Here is a 17,909-nt window from a genome sequence, read left to right on the forward strand (position 1 = left end):
CTGGATTTGGAGAGTGTTTCCCTCTTTAATGGATCTTTCACAACGTATATCCACATTAGTCAATGTCCAATGTATGTGCCGGACACCAGGCGGGAAACCAAATCTTTTTCAAGTTAACTACATGCATGGTCTATGTATGACACTCAAGATTCTTCAGTTGTAATGAAGTTTCATTGAGTTTAAAGAAGTGAAATGTTCTTTATACATAAAAAGAGTGTTGAAAGAAAGAACTTTTTGTGAATATACAAAAATTGTTCCAACTTTCAAACACTAGCTATCTCAACAGACTTCTGAAGGGCACCTAAGAGGCTTCTCATGATTCTTGGCTCCCCAGGAGGCGCCTTATCTCTCGAGGGTCCATTTCGTATGGCTCGAAATATTGGAGGTGAGGTCTCATTTGCAGGGAAAACCATACAGTCTATATATGCAAGAACTTCAGTTTGAGCATCATCAACTGAAATGAAACAAACTCTGGCTCCGCGAGGAATTTTATCAACCTGTATACGAAAAGTTCAACTTTTAAGTCTCATCTTGATGAACATTGTGTATACAACACGAACAATGTATGCATTTTCCGTAAGAATGACTATGCTGAGACGGATAGTAGTTTCGTTTGCATAAGTCAAAAGACAGGAAAAAGAAGGCAGAATCTGCCTATTTTTTTGTTACAAGGACAATTGATGTTTACTTCTTTATGTTTTGACTCTCGATTGATTGGTTATAATGTTCACGAGGTTGTATATAATACGATGTTCAATGATATGACTCTCCTACTGACTGAATTGCTTGAATGGAAACAGTATATCGAGCTTAGAAATGAGGACGAATTTACCTTTAGAGGCATGGGTAGTGGCAGCATAGCTCCTTGACAAAGGCTGTTAGCCCACTGCAAGTCATAAAACAAAACATTTGTTAACATTAACATACTAAGGTTTGTAAGCATTAAACGACAACAACTATGCCTCAATCCCAAATAAGTTGGAGTCGGCTATATGAATACTCACTATTCCAGTTTATAGACAAAGATACTAGTAGAAACGACGTCTTTCTTTTCTATGTAAAGATTAGGACAGAGAATTTGCATGTTAAAATGATGCACCAGAATAAACACACAGTCCAAACATGAACAAATGTCATCTGCAAATGCACAAAGTCCACGAACACGAATATGGCACTTTGTCTCGAGGTGATGTATGAAGAAATGAGATTCTCTAAGAGAACAAATGTGTTAGCTGTAAACTAGTCCTTTCATTATAAAGCTTGCTGCTAAATGAATCAAAATGTGACCAAAGCATCTCTCATTAGTATATATATTCCAGCTTTATACGTCATAGCCTCGAGTCCTTAAGTGGTTGTTGAAGACCCTTTACGGAGCCTCATCCAGTTTGTCTCCGAAAAACAAGAGGATACTCCCTAGCTCCTACCTCATATAGCAGAAGTTCCAATTTTGGGAGCCTTAGCCAATGTTTCTCATTGTTTCTGCATTAGTCATTCTCTTGAACCCCTTTGAAAGTCTACGGGTTAAACATCCGATAATTCAGATTTGGGGCTTCCTATCAAGGTTTGAACATGAGACCTCTAGTCAAAGACAGAAGAACCAGAGGTTTTCTATACTAACAAATAAATACAACAGTTCACTTCTCTTAATCTTTGGTTTCAAAGAGAAGAGCCACTAGAGATTCAAGAACTAGCATACTCTTAATTCTTACCACTTCTAATTAAATGGATTAAAAATAATTATTACAATTAAATTATTTTTATAACTTCTTGTTCCTTTGATTTTTGTAACTATCTATTGTCCCTTGTAATTCGTTTATCATATTATTTTGTTGTAGTTAACTGTTCCTTTTCTAGTATTTTGTCTTGGTTTCTTCACTCGTGTTATTTTCTTGAACCAAGGATATGTCGGAAACAACTTCTCTAACTCCCCATATCCCACTTGTGAGACTAAACTTGGTATGTCGTCATTGCAATCAAATGACTAGTAGACATTTCAACATGAAAATTCACAAATTCACAATGAAAAGCAATACCTGAAAAAGTAGAGTTTCAAATCTTGCAAGATCAATATCTTTTGGCAATTTCATTGTTCCCAAAGAAACCCCATCTTCATAATCTTGATCATTAGGTGAAATGCCTCCACCTGCTTTCACCACAACAGTCAAAGTCTGGTAACTTGAAAACTCATTGAGGTTAAAGAACCTATTGTTAATGTTGTTGTTCTTGTTGGTGATGAACAAAGTTGAAGGAGGAATAGACCTAGAAGGACAAATTTGCACTTGAGAATTATGTGTTATGTGAAAAAATTGTTTGGTTGTTAAGGAAGAAGACATGGCTAATTGTCTTCCCTTTTTTTTGTTGTTTAAGTTTTGTTATTTGTTTGCTTGTTAGAAATGGTTATTTTGTGAACATGTTGTTGACGATAGGATAAGGCCTTTTTGCAAATCAGTGGTGGACAATCTAAGCTCCATCTCAAGCAAGTGATATCAACTATTTAGTCCAAAAATAATATACAAAAAAAAAAAAACATCTTAGGTCTCTAGTACTAGATGTTCTATATACTTTTTCTTGACATGGAACTCTTTGACTGTGATCCGACCCTTTCTTGGACCCTGGCATAGCAATAACTTAGTACACCAAACTAACTATTTTTTCTAGGGGTCCTCAGACCTTATGCATAGCGAGAGCTTAGTACACAAATCTCTTATCTAACGTTGGTCCGATCCTTTCTCAAACCCGCGAACTTAAATCTAACTCATTCTAAGGTAGAACTGTGGATCATAGATGATTTACCAGAACTGCATTAATATTGTTGCAAACAAAAGTTTAGCTAATGGTATAGAAATACAGTTCACTCGAGAATCCAAATATAAAAACATGGAAATTGGGATCATTTAGAAGGATGAGGAAGATTAAAAAAATAAAATGGATTAAACAAGTTTATTCAGCATTTGGAACTTTGCCTGTCAGATAAAAAGAAATTAATTTAAAGCTATTTTCAGTTTTTTCTCTTTGGTGCTGTACAAGATCCACAAGTATCTAACTAAAAATTCATACAACCACCAAGCTGCAGCAACAAAACCAATTCTCGAAGACCCTTTTTGCAAACTGATTGCAACAATTTCCATGTATGCTCTCACGTCGAGAGCAGATTGTGCTGAAGTCCGTCTTCATATTGTTGTAAAATTATTATGAAGAGTGAGCTTCAAGCTTGGGAAGAAGACTTCGCCATGCATCTGCTATGCCATTAGATAGCCGTGCCTGTCCCTTGGCAAATTCATGGAAAGCAAGTCCCATATCCGACGTCTTCTGTTCTTGAAATCGGGCAATCTCTTCGTTCATAAGCCTCACTATCGTATCAAATCTTCTCGATGTTTCTTCCCCTTCAGCCTTAAGCTGTATTCCAGAGAAACACAATGTAAGTACCTGCCTGGGCAGTTCCATGACTAGCCAACTGAAAAAAAGAACCACTGACCATTTCATACTCGCGCTCAGCCTCAGCCAACTTCTCTGATCGTGTCAGCCTGTATTTATTTCTGCAATAAAAAGGCAAGAGCCAAATTTTACTTCAGAACAGAGACTCTGAGATGCACCATATAATGAATAAACAAGATTATTAATAGGATTGCATATTTCCCTGTCTTAGATAAAGCAACAAACACATGTTTGGACTCTTTACTTTGCAGATTTACAGGATAGGAAAGATGAAAGAGAAGTCTGTTTATAATGGCAACTTTTCACCTAGAGATGCATATTACATATGCAAGAAAGACGTCAGATATTTTTTCAAGACAAGGAGGACGCTACATTAAATAAAATTGCAAAAAGTGACTTCAGTTCACTCTTCAGTGGATCAAATTCTTAAAGTAATTTCTTCACTTTTCACTAAATCAAATACACACTTGGCACCATCTAATCTTGAACCTAATAGTTACAGTTCGACACATGATGCTAAAAGGCCTTCCATTTATGTCCCATCTATGTAAGTTTGTATAAAAGCATATACTGTTTGTCATCATAATATTATGCAACAGTATATACCACTGACAGAGTAAAAGTACCTATATGGCTATTCTCACAAAAGAAAAGAGGAGAGAGGCTGAGGTCGGGAGGAGGGGTGGAAATAACAGGGACCCATGTAAACATACGCAAATCAAGAAGCCAACATGATGGCTAATAAACACAATTATAACACTGAGCTCAATGTAGGCGAAATCAGCAATTAAGCTGTATTTATATACAACTTGCAGGACAATGATAAACTAATTAAATACACCAAATTCTCATACTGCAAAGTTTGAAGATCTTGTAGCCGATTTTAAAAAAACTGTAACTTCTCCAGTAGAACAAGACCTAGACAGTATATACATCAACATCAAACTACGTCTCACACTAAACATGCCTGGATGATAAGAGTAGCAGATTAGGCCATGCTAACAGTAAAACAGAATGAAGCCTTGTTTATCAGATTTAAGATATCATAGTGCATATTTAACCCTCCCCATACCCCTAGAATGCAGAAGGGTCATAGACCAGGTCAGTGTATAAATATGACATAGTTGAAGGAAAAGTTTGCACCAATTCAACAGAACAACCACCAAATGCAAATCAAGATCAGATTTAAGAAACCACCAAAAGAAACAAAACAGAAGGAAGAGCAGTATAGGTGTTGAGACATACAAATCAATTTCCTTAAACTTAATTGTCTCGGCCAGTTCACACTGTTTCTTGAATGCGGTTGCTCTCTCTGCTATCGTAGCCTGTTCAAAGTTAGCACGGATATTAGTGTAGGAGAGCAACAGAACACTAGGTTACTCTTAGCAAAGAAAAAGCGCACAAATACAGATGCAACAGTTGTTTTATCTTTGAGGATGCAGTATTTGTCAAATGTACTCAAGTCCTGAAGCAAGGCTCCAGGCATGCTCGGTGCTTCACCTTGTTTAAGTTGAACCTTATTGACTTAAAAGGCATGCCCGAGTCCTGAAGCTCAGCTCAAACCAGGGTTGGAAAATGATCTATTACTGTTACCCAAATGTTACATATGGATATACTAAAATACTAAATGATCAAGAACAGAAAATTATAAATTTTGTATGAAAACTATTTGATCTTAGATCTTAAGAAAAAACTTTAAATTGCACCATTGCATATTAATTAAAAATTGTGATGGCATCTGAACGTAGTTGATATATTGCAATTTCTCTACCCATATAATTACCAGTTGTCTTTATAGTTATTTTTTCTTGCGTGTGTATGCAACTTCATCATGTGCTTTCTTCACTAATGCACCCACGTTTTTGTCTTTTAGCCTTTGATGACACTGAACTGAAAAATTCCATCCACTTGTTGGGTAAATAACACTGTTTCTTTTACTTTTTTTGATTGGTAAAAAACACCTTTTTCTTACAAGCAAAGTTGACCACTCACCTTAATAGATTGCACAGCTCGAACATAATCCTTCAAAGGTTCTTCGAAGTTCATTAAAAGGTGGTGGGCCTGAGTGACAGAGCATTGCCTGTTATCATTACCTAATTTTGAATAAGAGAAAAGACCATGGGTTATTCTTTGTTGAAAATACCTCTTTCTGCAGCTTAATTGATATTATCTCAGCCTTCGCCCCAAGTTCTGAAAATGCTTTGCCAAGGGCATCATCATCACAAGTACCAAGAAGCTTGACCGCCTTTCCAAATTCTGAGAGAGACTCGCCCAATTCTGAAATATCAAGAAAAACCATAAGTCAGCAGCTTGGAATGACGAGTTTGTCATATACATAAGGAGAGCAAAGGGAAACTAAAGCACACAATATGTTAGAAACACAAACACATGATGAGATAACAAAAGTCATATGCCATCTTCGGATTGAAAACTGTGAGGCAAAGAGAAGGAGATCAAGATATGTCAAATACGACGGTGTTTGACCAAATAGGTCACATTTGATGACAGGAAATAGAAGAGGCCTTTTCATTAGTTCACTTCGAGTTTCTCCAGTACACATTCTACAAATGGCTTAATCGTTATTATCTAATTTAGGTCCCCCCCCCCCCTCTTCCCTGACAGAATTGCAGATGGATCTTAGCTTCACACAATAACAGTTCTACTTTAATCTTCTCCAATCCAGTATTTGGATTTACAAAAGTGAACTTTCCCATTGAAGAGAAAGAAGTTGATGATGAACCAAAGATCGTGAGTTGTCCAATGTATTGGTTAACCTTGTTTTCTCTCAGAAAAATTGTTGATGAACTCCTTTCACTATAACTCGGGCACAAAAATGAGGATCAAACTACTGATACGAATTTTAACATTAGTTAATAAATTAGCCCACTTGGTTAAGGGATGAAGGATTAGGATGACTCCTCCCATAAGCTTATCTATAGGCCAAGAAGGGGGTGCGAGCAAGGTCGAAAGAAGGCAATGGCACCTGAATCACCATGTCTCTCACTGCTTGAGAATGGGATAGATATCTCCTTAAGAGAGTGAAATAGAAAGTGCTGTAATACAGTATTAAATATCTAAAGTGCAAATACACTTACACGGAGTACTCAATGCCTTTAAATTAGATTTTTCCTACCTCTGTGTCTCCTGACAAGACGATATGCATGTTTTTGAGCCTCAGCTAAATGGTCCTCAAGCTCAAAGATGTAGTTCTTCATCTTCTCATATTCTGGGGTTGATTCTTCAACTGGTTTTTCCTTCCCAAGAACGACATCGCTCACTTTAGATTGGACATCCTGCCATTTACGACTTACTGTTAGTTTTAGAATAATCCTGTGGACAAGCCATTGTAATATTCCTCACTCAGTGGCGTCAGCAATATACCTTAGAGTTCAAGAAAAGAAACGCACTATATGCATCACAGGCCCACATTAAATTACACATCAATAGATATGTTGTCAAAGAAGAAGCATAGAAGGAGGAATTTACTTCAATAAGTGTGATCAAATTTTCAAAAGTGTGGAATTGGAAGTATAATTATACGGAAATTGTATTATTCTTCTATGTAACTGTCAGATACCTTAAAGATTTGGATCAAATCTGCAGGCTTTTTCTTGAAAATACCGGTCTCCTGGAACCTTGCTCTGTCCATTGTCTGAAGAAAAGGCAACAAGCGTGAACCACTTTTATGAAAAAAGATGAAACTGAGAGATATTAGGAAATATATAAAGCTGATATGATAAATGCATTAGACATAGTTCAACATTTGTTTCATATCTCAAGTACAGTGTTATGTGACCTCTTCCTACAGATTTTGAAATCTAAAGCATTTAATAATTGAAGAGAAGAGAGCTTTGAGAGGCGATGCCCTCAAATACCAATCTGAAAGAAATCAATAAAAAATAAGGTCTCCAATGTACCAAAGATCTGCTAAGACTAGTTTATTACTCTAGAAGCTCATTACACCAATATGCTCCCCCAAATGTGCATCTGGTAACAGTGCATTAATTTCACCAAATCAAAATAATTTTAAGGGTCATTTGGTTGGTGTAGTAAGGAGAGTTGATTTTTTTTTTTTGATGAAGTAAGAAGAATGTCATTAACAAAGCATCAAGCAGATGCACAGATTACAAAAGAAAGAAATATCAGCTCCCAAAAAGGCAAAAAAAGCTATCAAAACAGCTAACAGCAGAGATCTATGGAGCTGATATATTCTAGGAAAGAATCGACACTAAGTACAGGAGAGAGATTAACCCAACCAAAAAGAGTAGTAAGGAGAGTTGATCTCCATATAAAATCCAACATATTTTTTTTCCGAAAATGGCAAGTAGTAATTATACTCCCTCCGTCCCTATTTAGTTGTCCATATTTCCTCTTTTAGTTGTCCCTATTTAGTTGTCCATTTTGACAAATCAAGAAAGGACAATAATTTTTTTCCTATTATACCCTTATTTAAAGTGAAAAATTGTCATAAATAAAGTAAATAAACTTATGAATTTTCCAGCATTGATTAGTTATCTTGAATGAATTTATTTTGGAAGTAAATTGTACTATAAGGCTAAAATTGTAACTTCACTATGTTAATTATTGTTGCCTTAATCGGTGTGTCATTTCTAAAGTGGACAACTAAATAGGGACGGAGGGAGTATTAAATAAGAAATCTAGCACTCAGTGAAAATCCAAAATTATTTTATACAATTTTTTATACAACCGAGAAATTCCTGAAAGCCAACTGGTGTGCGATTCTAAACTCAGTGGTTATTTGTGCAATGTTCAGTTGCTACTTTTGTCTACCTCATAAATAATACAAGCAGAAGCTCTACAGGAACTTATGTAATTTTTTTTGCACAGAATGGAATGTGGAATAAGAATGCGGTAGCGGATATTAATAACACCGCACATGAATTAAAAACACTGAAATCACAAAACTAACCTTATAAAAGTCAACAAAAACTTTTATTTTGTTTAAGAAGTAACTAAATTTTAAATTATACATTTACATTGTATACTAACTTGTAGTATATAATACCAATCCTCCAACAAGAGATAATCTCTCATTATAATCCCTGATTTGCTAATCTTTGCATTACTAATCCTTGCATAACTATTCTATAAACTGAATTGCCCCTAAATTCTTCAAAGATAGTGCTCAATTAGTTAATAGAAATAAAGAGTTGGGGTCAATTACACTAGTTGTTCCCTACAATTGTGTGTTCAAGGTTAAGTAACACAAATTAAAGAGACTACAAAACCAGTACAAGAAAAGATGAGAGACGTTCAATGATATGGCTTACTAACAATCAGAATCACAGACACCAGACAAATAAGAATACCTCCACAAAAGGTTAAGATAACATATGAACTCAAACTAAATATTCAACCAACTAACTAACATTCATTACCTGCTCATCAGCCTGCAAAAAGATTCTCAAATCGTCACTTTGCCGAAGTTCATGATGTGAAGCTATTCTGTTTACAAACACATCCAGAGCTTGGCGCCTCATTTCAATAAATTCTGCACTAAATCTGAACTTTTCTGCAAGAAGGTAGATAATAATAATCTCAAAATGCCCTGAAAAGAAGATCCTTTTATTGGTGCAAAAGCTAGTGGCTCCCCTTGATAGATTCCAATACTTAACCTATACTTCTCCAAAGAAAATGGGATTGATGCCCCAAAACACAGACATCCTTACACATGTTTGACACAGTTAATTATGTCAATCTATAACAACTTCCGCCTACATGACTCCCAATTCTTGCCCATTTCATTTAGTCATTTCCAATAAGCAACGATAAATCAATATATTTAAAGCTTGAACATATTGAACACCTATTGGTTTTAGCATCGCTTAGAGTTAGAGAAAAGTCAAAGAGATAACCAGTACATGCGGAAGAAGTGTAGCCAGTACCTACTGTGCTCTTCTCTGGAAGTGGAGGAATAAAAATGCCCTTGTATTTCTCAAAAAGACGATCGTGTAACCATACAAAATCACTATAACGTCGAATCACAATCTTTTCATTCCCTTGGTACTCTGGCAAATTTGTCTGTCTTGGAAAAAAAATGGTGAATGAGAACTCGAGGAGAATCAAGAGAAGTATATACTATATTCTGCTGATAGAAAGCATATGAATGTCTGTTCCAGGAACGGGCAGAAGAGAAAACAACAAGCAGAAGAAGCAGAATATTATAGAATCTTAAGTCCAGTAAAATAACATCCATTTGATGCAGGGATTGGGATGTGTAAGCTCTGGACCCAAAAAGAGTCTCTGGAGATTAAGTTGGGTCTCAAACGTTCTTAAGTAATTGTTTCATAGCTGGTTCAGCCTATTAGAAAAATGGACTTTCGCCTTAACTCAACCTCAAAAGCTAACTCATAGAGTAAGGATTGTTCAAGGCTATAGCCTATACCCTCAATCAATCTTGGACACTAACACAAACTATGAGGTTCACATTTCAGGCCTCAAGTTCCAAACTAAAGCCACCCCAACTAAATGTCAAAGAACTTTTCCTTACAACATGGCCAAAAGACCAACATATTAAATATGTTATGACTTATGTGTATGAAAGCATACTTTTAAAGAAAAGATCTTTAGAACTGAATGAGAGAAACGAAAGTACAAATACCCTAGATGGTAAAAGTATCTATACAGGACTTACTCCTAAGAACATTAAAGAAGGTTGCAGCGCGAAAAGAGCAAGTGACTTAAAAAAAAATTGTTTATGAAAACACTGATGTGATTGTTGCGGGCATAAAGTGAAAAAAATAGAAGTATAACTCTTTAAATAAGCAGCTCACGCTTCACACTATTCAGTATAGTCTTACAGTACAGGTCCTAACTCTGCATGAGTGAGTTAGCTTACATTGCCGATCCCAACCATAGATAAAGAGGGAGGATTGTGGTAGGTTTATAACTAGCGCACAACTAGCAATCTATGATGAGTTCTCACAACAAAAACAAGTTGATCATTGAACTAAGATGAGCTTAAATTGTGCAACCCGCACTGTAAGGATTCCTATTCACGGAACTCCTGGCAGGGTTAAACAATGAAATCCAAGTAGAATCAAGATATGAACAAGAAATAACTGAGCATAGATTTATCCATGTGTAACGTTTGACTCTCCAATTTCCTAACGTCTCTTCAAAATCCCATCTTACTATATAATTTCTCTTTCTATGGATGATATTTTGAACTACAAACTTCATATTTCCATGAGAACAAACTCTCTAATGTCAATCATATCAAATCAAGACGTTTTTCTCTTCAAATCAAGACGTTTTCTCTTCGAAATCATGTAATTATGTCAAGCTTAAAGGATGCATCTTTCCAAATATACATTCAACAGGAAGTCCTTCCATTTGTTAACTCTGATTCTATATGTTATTCTTAGTCTTATCAGGTGTTATTGAATTTGAACATAGATTCAATCAAACTTAATGCAATTAGCTTCTCTGAAGTACAGGAAACCCCAGTTCGAGATCCAAAAAGGGGTTTCTGAGAAAATATGAATTTGATAGTTGCCTTAATCCAGCAACTACGAGCATAATACTACTACTAGCTATACAATTAAACGTGTATAAGCATAACTAGTAAATGGAAAGAGAGGGCAATGAATCAACGACCTTAGTGATGACTTTGTAGGAGATATAAGCTTGAACTCCATTACCCATTTTAGCTGGATCCGTAACTGATACTGATAAAAACGGTGCTTGTGAAGATGGGGATCTAGGGCTCTGTAACGAACCTGATCCACTTCGTTGCTGCACCATTATACAAAATTCAAAATCAAACAATACAAAAATTCATCCTTAGAAATTCAAAAAATTGACTGCGAAATCAAAATAATGGCGGAAACACACAATTACCATGGTGTTCATGGCTGTTCGGCGATTAGATTCTGCCGAAGAACGGTGGCGATGGGTTGCGGTTTGTGCAAAGGTCTACTCGTGACTTTGGGTCTTAATGGAAGAGTCGTGTAGTACACATGTGAAACATATTGAGATATACTACATTATTAAGGAATAGTATTATTAATTTTTTCCGATATTTTCTTGTTCTTTGATTTCTATATTACTATATGTATCGTCTTTGTATTTTGATTATTATACTATTTTCTTATAGTTATTGTTCGTTTTTTCTCCAAAATACTTAATTTATTTTCTAAAGTAGTTTGTTGAAATTTTATTTCTTCACTTACATTATTACTTTTTTTATCGGAAGGATTTATCGAAAAGAATATATTTGCTTCTCAATATATGAGAAAGTTCATAGTACTTTAATCTCGTTAGACTTCACTTGTGAAATTACACTATTATTGTCATTTGGATGTTGGTTGGGAATTTAGTTATGTCGGGTTGTTTTATTTCATATTTAGTTATGAGTATTAATTAATTACTAGAGTTATTATGCAATGAATGGATGTTGCATATTATTTCATAATGTATTGTGTTGTATTTAATTGCATTGTATCATACTGTAATATTTTGATGAATGCAACATTTGGATGTATTCAAATATATTGTATTGTTTCCAGTTGTTACATAATGTTATGCATTAAATAATTTGAAGGATACACCTTCAAGAAAAAATGTATTACGGTGTAAAGTTAATATAAAAAGTAGGATAAAGTATAAAATATGATTATCGGATAATAAGTAATAAGTAAAAGTACGAAACGAGAAACACGTGTAAAGTAATGACTTGATCACATCAAATCGATCGTTACATAAATGAGATTTTTCGTTACATGTAGCGATTAATGATACAATACAATGAAATTTAAATAACAATCGAAACAAATATTATATTCAAACTACCAACATGCATTTTCCTTTTTATGAAATTATAATCTTTATCTTTTATATATATATATATATATATATATAAATTACTGGCTCACTTATTTATTAATTTTTAATGTTTCATTCACTATATAAGTTTATCAAAAGTAAAAATACAAGATGATTTTATCTAATATAATCAATTTTTTTATATATAGAGTTGTCTCTTCCATGTATTGATAGATAAATTCAAAGATTTAGAAATTTATTGATTAAAAATTCAATCCATTTAATTACATTAAACTTTATACAAATTCAATAAATTTTTAAAAATAAAATAAAATTTTAAATTAAAATTATTGAATTTGATCCATCGTCACCAATACTCTAGCTCCGCGCTTATTAATAAAACCCATGATAAAGATTAGGAGCTAAAATAGATTTGTTTTAGGAGGATGATCAAGGAATAAACACTATTCTTTTTATTTTTATTTTTTTAATTGTAACACTATTCTTGTTCTGGATAAGAATGTTATCATTTCCTCCAATTTAGTGGACCCCACATTTGAAAACCAGCAAAAAGAAATAAATGAAATGAAATCAGATTATGACTCCTTAATGGGGTCCAATGTTGAATTTCTTTCCCAATATAAATATTTGGAAAAAGGAGGCACCACTAAATATTATCAACACAAATAATAATTTTAAAATAATTTTAACTTTTTGTGATAATTTTTATAATATTATAATTTTCTTCATGTTTGATTTATATAGAGTTAATTTAACTGATTTTTATAGTTAAATAAATAAATTATACGAAAATAACTATAAGTTGCAAATTTTCACATATCGATACAATAAAATGCACTTTTAAATATCGATCCATGTTTATATCGATATGATGAAATACACTTTTAAATATTGATCAAAGTTTAAATAATTTAAGTTAATGTGACAAGTATTTTGATTATTATTTTTTAAGTTTAGAGTGTAAGACGATACATGTCATTTTATTTGTATTCATCTTTTACACTTGTATATAATCTAAACTTAAAAGTTGAATTTGTCGAATTTCTAGTTTTTTATTTTTTATAATTGTAGTGTTAGAATTAACTTGCCACAATTCTATTAATTTTATGGTTGTTTTTATAGCTCAATTAATGCATAAATATATGGGAGTTATCTTTTCCTTTTAAGTCAATTAATCAAAGCCGCAACCTTACTATTAGGATGAGATTCGACCTTTGAATGTATGTGGAATGAATTTCTTATAATATGCAATTGAAACAAGTCCTTGTTAATAAAAAAAAAGTGAGATTGAGCATGTGGGTTATTCTTATTTATTTAATGAGTTTTATAATTGATTTTATTCGAATGCCATATTAATAATGGAGAAATCTATTTGAAAAGAAATACAATTAAATACACATTATGCATTTATTACTAGTTCATAATTCATAATCTATGTTTTTTCATGTTATTATTATTATTACCTCATCTTCATTAAGTATTATCCATTGATTATCCCAGTAGGTCCCACAGGAGTAAATCTCAGCCGTTAAAATAAAGCTGGAGCAGGTGATTTTAAAGCCCCTGTGCCTATTTATAAAATTGAGAGTTTCATACCTCCACAAAACGGAAGTGGAGAGACGCTCGATGGACCGAAACGGCGTCGTTAGCTTTCACCACCGGCGATCGCCGTCCTCCGATCGATTTCTCGGCGTATTCTCTCCACCGCAGAGTGATAGTGCTATCGGCGATGCAGATGTATCCATCGCTGACGATGAGCTGAACGAAGATGAAGTTTTCTGGACAGGAGACTTCACTGAACCTAGGCGCCACTCTACTTCTCCTTCTTCAATCAGTAGTCGGAAAACTTTCCTTCAGCCGGAGAAATTCGGTATTCTCGCTGCATTGCCTGATGATCACCGGAAACTTAACCGCCCCGTTGTTTATCGGAAACCTTCGATAACTTCCTCACCTACAAGTACAAAACTGTTTCATTCACCGCCGATTTCATCAGCGATGGTTTTTTCTCGAGCGTTTCCTACGATTCCCAAGCCTCCATTGGATAGAGAACATAGCTATAACCGTAACCATTCACAAACTATGCCGGTGAGGAAGTTCCAACACTCAGTGCCAGTGAACGTGCCGATGATACCGAAGAAGGCACCGAGAAGTGACCTTGCTGACGTAGAAATCGATGATGATGACGGCGATGATGAGATGCTTCCTCCGCATGAGATCGTAGCCAGAGGATCAGCTAGATCACTTAAAACCACGTTTTCGGTGCTTGAAGGCGTGGGAAGAACACTCAAAGGGAGAGATCTTTGTCGAGTTCGCAATGCTGTTTTCCGCCAAACAGGTTTTCTAGATTGAAATGATAAGGAACAGTTCAGTTAATTTTGATACATCTCTGTGAATTATACATATTGTTAATCAATCTGGACTGAGGTTTTCGTCCAAAAACATTATAGCTGGACTGAAGTGAAATTTTCTAGCCAACTTTCAGTCATGGAATCCATCATTAGATAACATTATACAATGGAGATAGTTCTATATGTTTTTTCATCCGTTTCTTCAGTTTATGGGTGTTTACCGTATTAATGGGAGTTGAAAATATTATTCTAGGAAATTTTGGTGTACATTTGGCCATGGAGATCAAGAGAATTTAAATGGAAAATAGTTTTGTTAGATTTTATATGATTGTGATTGAAGAACTTCATTACATGTCAATTGTGATCAAATCTATCGAAGTAGGCTTCTGTTTACTGTCTCATGTTTTGCTATAATTCGGTATACAAATTGCTATATACTAGGTAGATTCTCCTGTACTTGTTAACTGTATTGGGATTCTAATATGCAGCTTGGTATAAAGATATAATTACCATTATATAAAAGATGATTTATGATTTGGTTCATGTTTCATGATTTCGGTGGTTGATAAAACATCAATTGGTCCAAGTGATATATAATTATGTCATAATACCATGGGGTATTCACTTCAACTGGGATTCATCCTTCGAAATTCTATAATTGAAAGCTTGAGAATCAAGCGTTAATTGAATGACGGGAATGAATGGAAAAGTTCATGTTTGGATGAAATAATGGTATAGGTAGCTTGGAATGTATTTGATGATGAATGAGTTGGGTTACCCTGGTGTAGGTAGCTTAAATGGTCAAATTAGGGGTAAGATGATCTTACTGCAAGGAAAGAAAATTGATTTTGGCTATATGTTGACCAAATTAAAGTAGCTATGATATCGGTCTAGTGGTTAATACCTAGATTGGTAATGTTTGATCATAAATTTTAGAAGAATGCAAAGGGTTGGCTTGCGGCTTTGCATTTGGGATAATTTCTCTCGGCACTCTTTGTCAACCAGTTTGCTATGCCCAGAGCACACGGAGTTTGTATATTCATGGATACATAGCCTCCAGCCATCCATGTAGAGATTTGCATTGACGTCATTATCATGTTCCTTAAACTGCAGTAAGTTTTGGTTGTTCATCTTAAGATCCAGCTTGGTTAAGCGCGTCTAGTAGCAAGCCTTCTTCAAGTAGTTACCTTCCTTGTTGGGAGTGTGTTTATCTCCATCAGTCACATGGTGCCATGTATAGTTTACATCTTATGCATTTCACTGGGTAGTTGCAAGTTATTTGATGTAATCATATATTTACATTCTCATGGTACACATAATTAGAGACTTTTGATACTGGTCGAGTGATTACTACTGTGAAGATTCTGTGGCTCCTCCCTTGAAACGACTATAATTGGAATGATTTTAATCACAATTTTCTTTTCTTGCAGTTTCCCTGTCTAGTTGAAATGTCTATAAATCATATTGCTCTGTACTTTGTCAACATTTGATGCATTTCAACTGCTACACTAGTTAATTGATAGACAAAACCACTAGATGACTTTTGTGCCTGCTGTCTTAAGTTGTACCAACTTGCAGGCCATCTTTGACTCTAAAGAGTGATTCCTGGTTTTTTAATTCTTAAAAGAGTTGTCTTCAATGAATGAATCTAGTGCTTATCTCTCGATGTTATATAACCTTCTCTGTTTTCAGTCCCAATATTGGAAAGAAATGTTAAGGTGTGCGGGATACCATAAGAACCTAGCACCTATGTTCTAATATTGTCTGTTGATTGCTGTTTTTCTCGATATTGGAGAATTTAATTTGGACGACTACTTCAAGTTTGTATAATTTGTTCACATGTGAGGGTAATCCTGCTATATCTGTGAAATCTTTTGTGGTGACGAGACCGCATACCTTATACAAGTGGAGCCTTTGTTGCGTAGGTTCTTTATTTTACTGGTGCCTTTATTTCTTCTTTTCATTTCATGAGGCAATCGAATCCTAGTGTAACCTAAATTTGAAGTGATAATGATGATATCTTGTTGGTTTTTATGTAAGTCTGCCTCCTGATTGTTGTCACCATTCAGTAATATATGGGAATGGGATGTATCCAATGTGGTATTTGTGGAGACTATTATTATCTGCTCCTATAGTTTATTCGCAATGTTAAAACAAGAAAAGCTAAGATCTCTGATCAGGCCGAATTCAGTACCTTTTATCAGGTCAAGGGAGAAGGAGATATCAAAGAGTCGTCGGTGTTTGATCCTTTGCAACTTGGATAGGTATTTGTTTTGCTTCATTGCCTTAAATATCATAGTCGAAAGTGAACTTACCAAACTATTAAAAGACAACTTTTTGTCCATTAAAACTACATCTACATATCCAGCAAATGACGATTTGCACTCTGCAATATTTTCCCCTTTGTGTGATGATGAAGTGGAAAAAAATTTGGGCATTCGAAACTTCTTGTATCAGTAGTAGATGAATAAAGTGGGTGTTTAGCCTTTGATCCAATTGATGAAATTCTTGCTTCTATACAATGATAAATATTGTCAATCCCTTTTGTTTTCTCACACTATCACTATTCTCCCATGCCCATCCAAGCTGTTGATGGGTCACATATTATTATCGCAACATTATTTATTTATATATATCTGAATCGAATCATATAACCATTTTGAAAAATTATAATCACATTTATATCTAAATTCATATGTTCCAAAAGATAATGCACTATTCCAATTTGGTAATAATAAAAAAAATACATGAAAATTACAAATATAGAAAATCAACCTTTACTTCATTAAAATCTACCCAAAGAGTGGAACCCTTTTTTCTCGTTACTCGCTTCAATTGGTTTATTTAATTTCAGTCATATTTTTCACATATACGTCTTCACCACACATGCCTATATAAGTGTCTAAAGTATGATCTTGGTAAAGACATGACTCCGATAAAAAGATTTTGAAAGTTGATTTTGACGAGCCATATTAAACTTTGAACAAATGCATATTTATTTTTTACAAGGTTATACTTCAGACAAATTATCTGAATTAATATGCGAATTTTTAGCATCAGTCGCTTATGTATGAAGTTACATGTGAAATGGAAGAACTTGCAAATTTTTTTTTACCATCAAATAAAATTAAATTGCAACTATAAAAATAGGTATTCATCACATGAAAAAATAACTTGTCCAACCCGTTCAAACTTGGATAAATCCGCTAATTTATTAGCTCAATTCATTTTGGTCAATCCAATTTAATATATTTAAAATTAAACTAACGTTATCCCAAATTGACTAATGTGAAAAATTGTCAAAACATATTTTTCAAT

The 17,909-nt window shown here is 34.3% G+C and overlaps 3 protein-coding genes across 3 annotated transcripts; 1 reads left to right on the top strand and 2 right to left on the bottom strand.

The window, feature by feature from the left end:
* Positions 1 to 154: 154 nt before the first annotated feature.
* On the bottom strand, positions 155 to 2,395 carry LOC125871776 (uncharacterized). Its single transcript, XM_049552445.1, has 3 exons — positions 2,034 to 2,395; positions 833 to 886; positions 155 to 497 (listed from the first exon to the last, which is right to left on the bottom strand). Exons 1-3 carry the CDS (start codon positions 2,331 to 2,333, stop codon positions 264 to 266), a joined length of 588 nt encoding a protein of 195 aa, XP_049408402.1. The 5' UTR covers positions 2,334 to 2,395; the 3' UTR covers positions 155 to 263.
* A 743-nt stretch (positions 2,396 to 3,138) lies between these two features.
* On the bottom strand, positions 3,139 to 11,430 carry LOC125871116 (sorting nexin 1). Its single transcript, XM_049551710.1, has 11 exons — positions 11,299 to 11,430; positions 11,056 to 11,193; positions 9,342 to 9,477; positions 8,835 to 8,968; positions 7,013 to 7,087; positions 6,569 to 6,728; positions 5,579 to 5,712; positions 5,428 to 5,496; positions 4,681 to 4,760; positions 3,476 to 3,536; positions 3,139 to 3,396 (listed from the first exon to the last, which is right to left on the bottom strand). The coding sequence occupies exons 1-11, from the start codon at positions 11,308 to 11,310 to the stop codon at positions 3,190 to 3,192; spliced, it is 1,206 nt and encodes a 401-aa protein (XP_049407667.1). The 5' UTR covers positions 11,311 to 11,430; the 3' UTR covers positions 3,139 to 3,189.
* A 2,402-nt stretch (positions 11,431 to 13,832) lies between these two features.
* On the top strand, positions 13,833 to 14,913 carry LOC125871675 (uncharacterized). Its single transcript, XM_049552316.1, has one exon. The coding sequence runs from the start codon at positions 13,870 to 13,872 to the stop codon at positions 14,590 to 14,592; it is 723 nt and encodes a 240-aa protein (XP_049408273.1). The 5' UTR covers positions 13,833 to 13,869; the 3' UTR covers positions 14,593 to 14,913.
* Positions 14,914 to 17,909: the final 2,996 nt, after the last annotated feature.

The sequence above is a fragment of the Solanum stenotomum genome, chromosome 7 (assembly GCF_019186545.1).
Source record: "Solanum stenotomum isolate F172 chromosome 7, ASM1918654v1, whole genome shotgun sequence".
NCBI classification, from domain to species: Eukaryota; Viridiplantae; Streptophyta; class Magnoliopsida; order Solanales; family Solanaceae; genus Solanum; species Solanum stenotomum.

Bases quoted from the DNA above. Each gene is read 5' to 3' on its own strand.
- LOC125871116 (XM_049551710.1), bottom strand. The intron at 3,537-4,680 runs GTATGTCTCAAC...TTTTTATTGCAG, and splicing joins AAGTTTAAGGAAATTGATTT to AAATAAATACAGGCTGACAC. The intron at 3,397-3,475 runs GTCAGTGGTTCT...TCTGGAATACAG, and splicing joins CTGAGCGCGAGTATGAAATG to CTTAAGGCTGAAGGGGAAGA.
- LOC125871776 (XM_049552445.1), bottom strand. From the start codon at position 2,333: ATGTCTTCTTCCTTAACAACCAAACAATTTTTTCACATAACACATAAT. The intron at 887-2,033 runs GTATTGCTTTTC...TATGACTTGCAG, and splicing joins TTGAAACTCTACTTTTTCAG to TGGGCTAACAGCCTTTGTCA. The intron at 498-832 runs GTAAATTCGTCC...TTTCGTATACAG, and splicing joins CACTACCCATGCCTCTAAAG to GTTGATAAAATTCCTCGCGG.
- LOC125871675 (XM_049552316.1), top strand. From the start codon at position 13,870: ATGGACCGAAACGGCGTCGTTAGCTTTCACCACCGGCGATCGCCGTCC.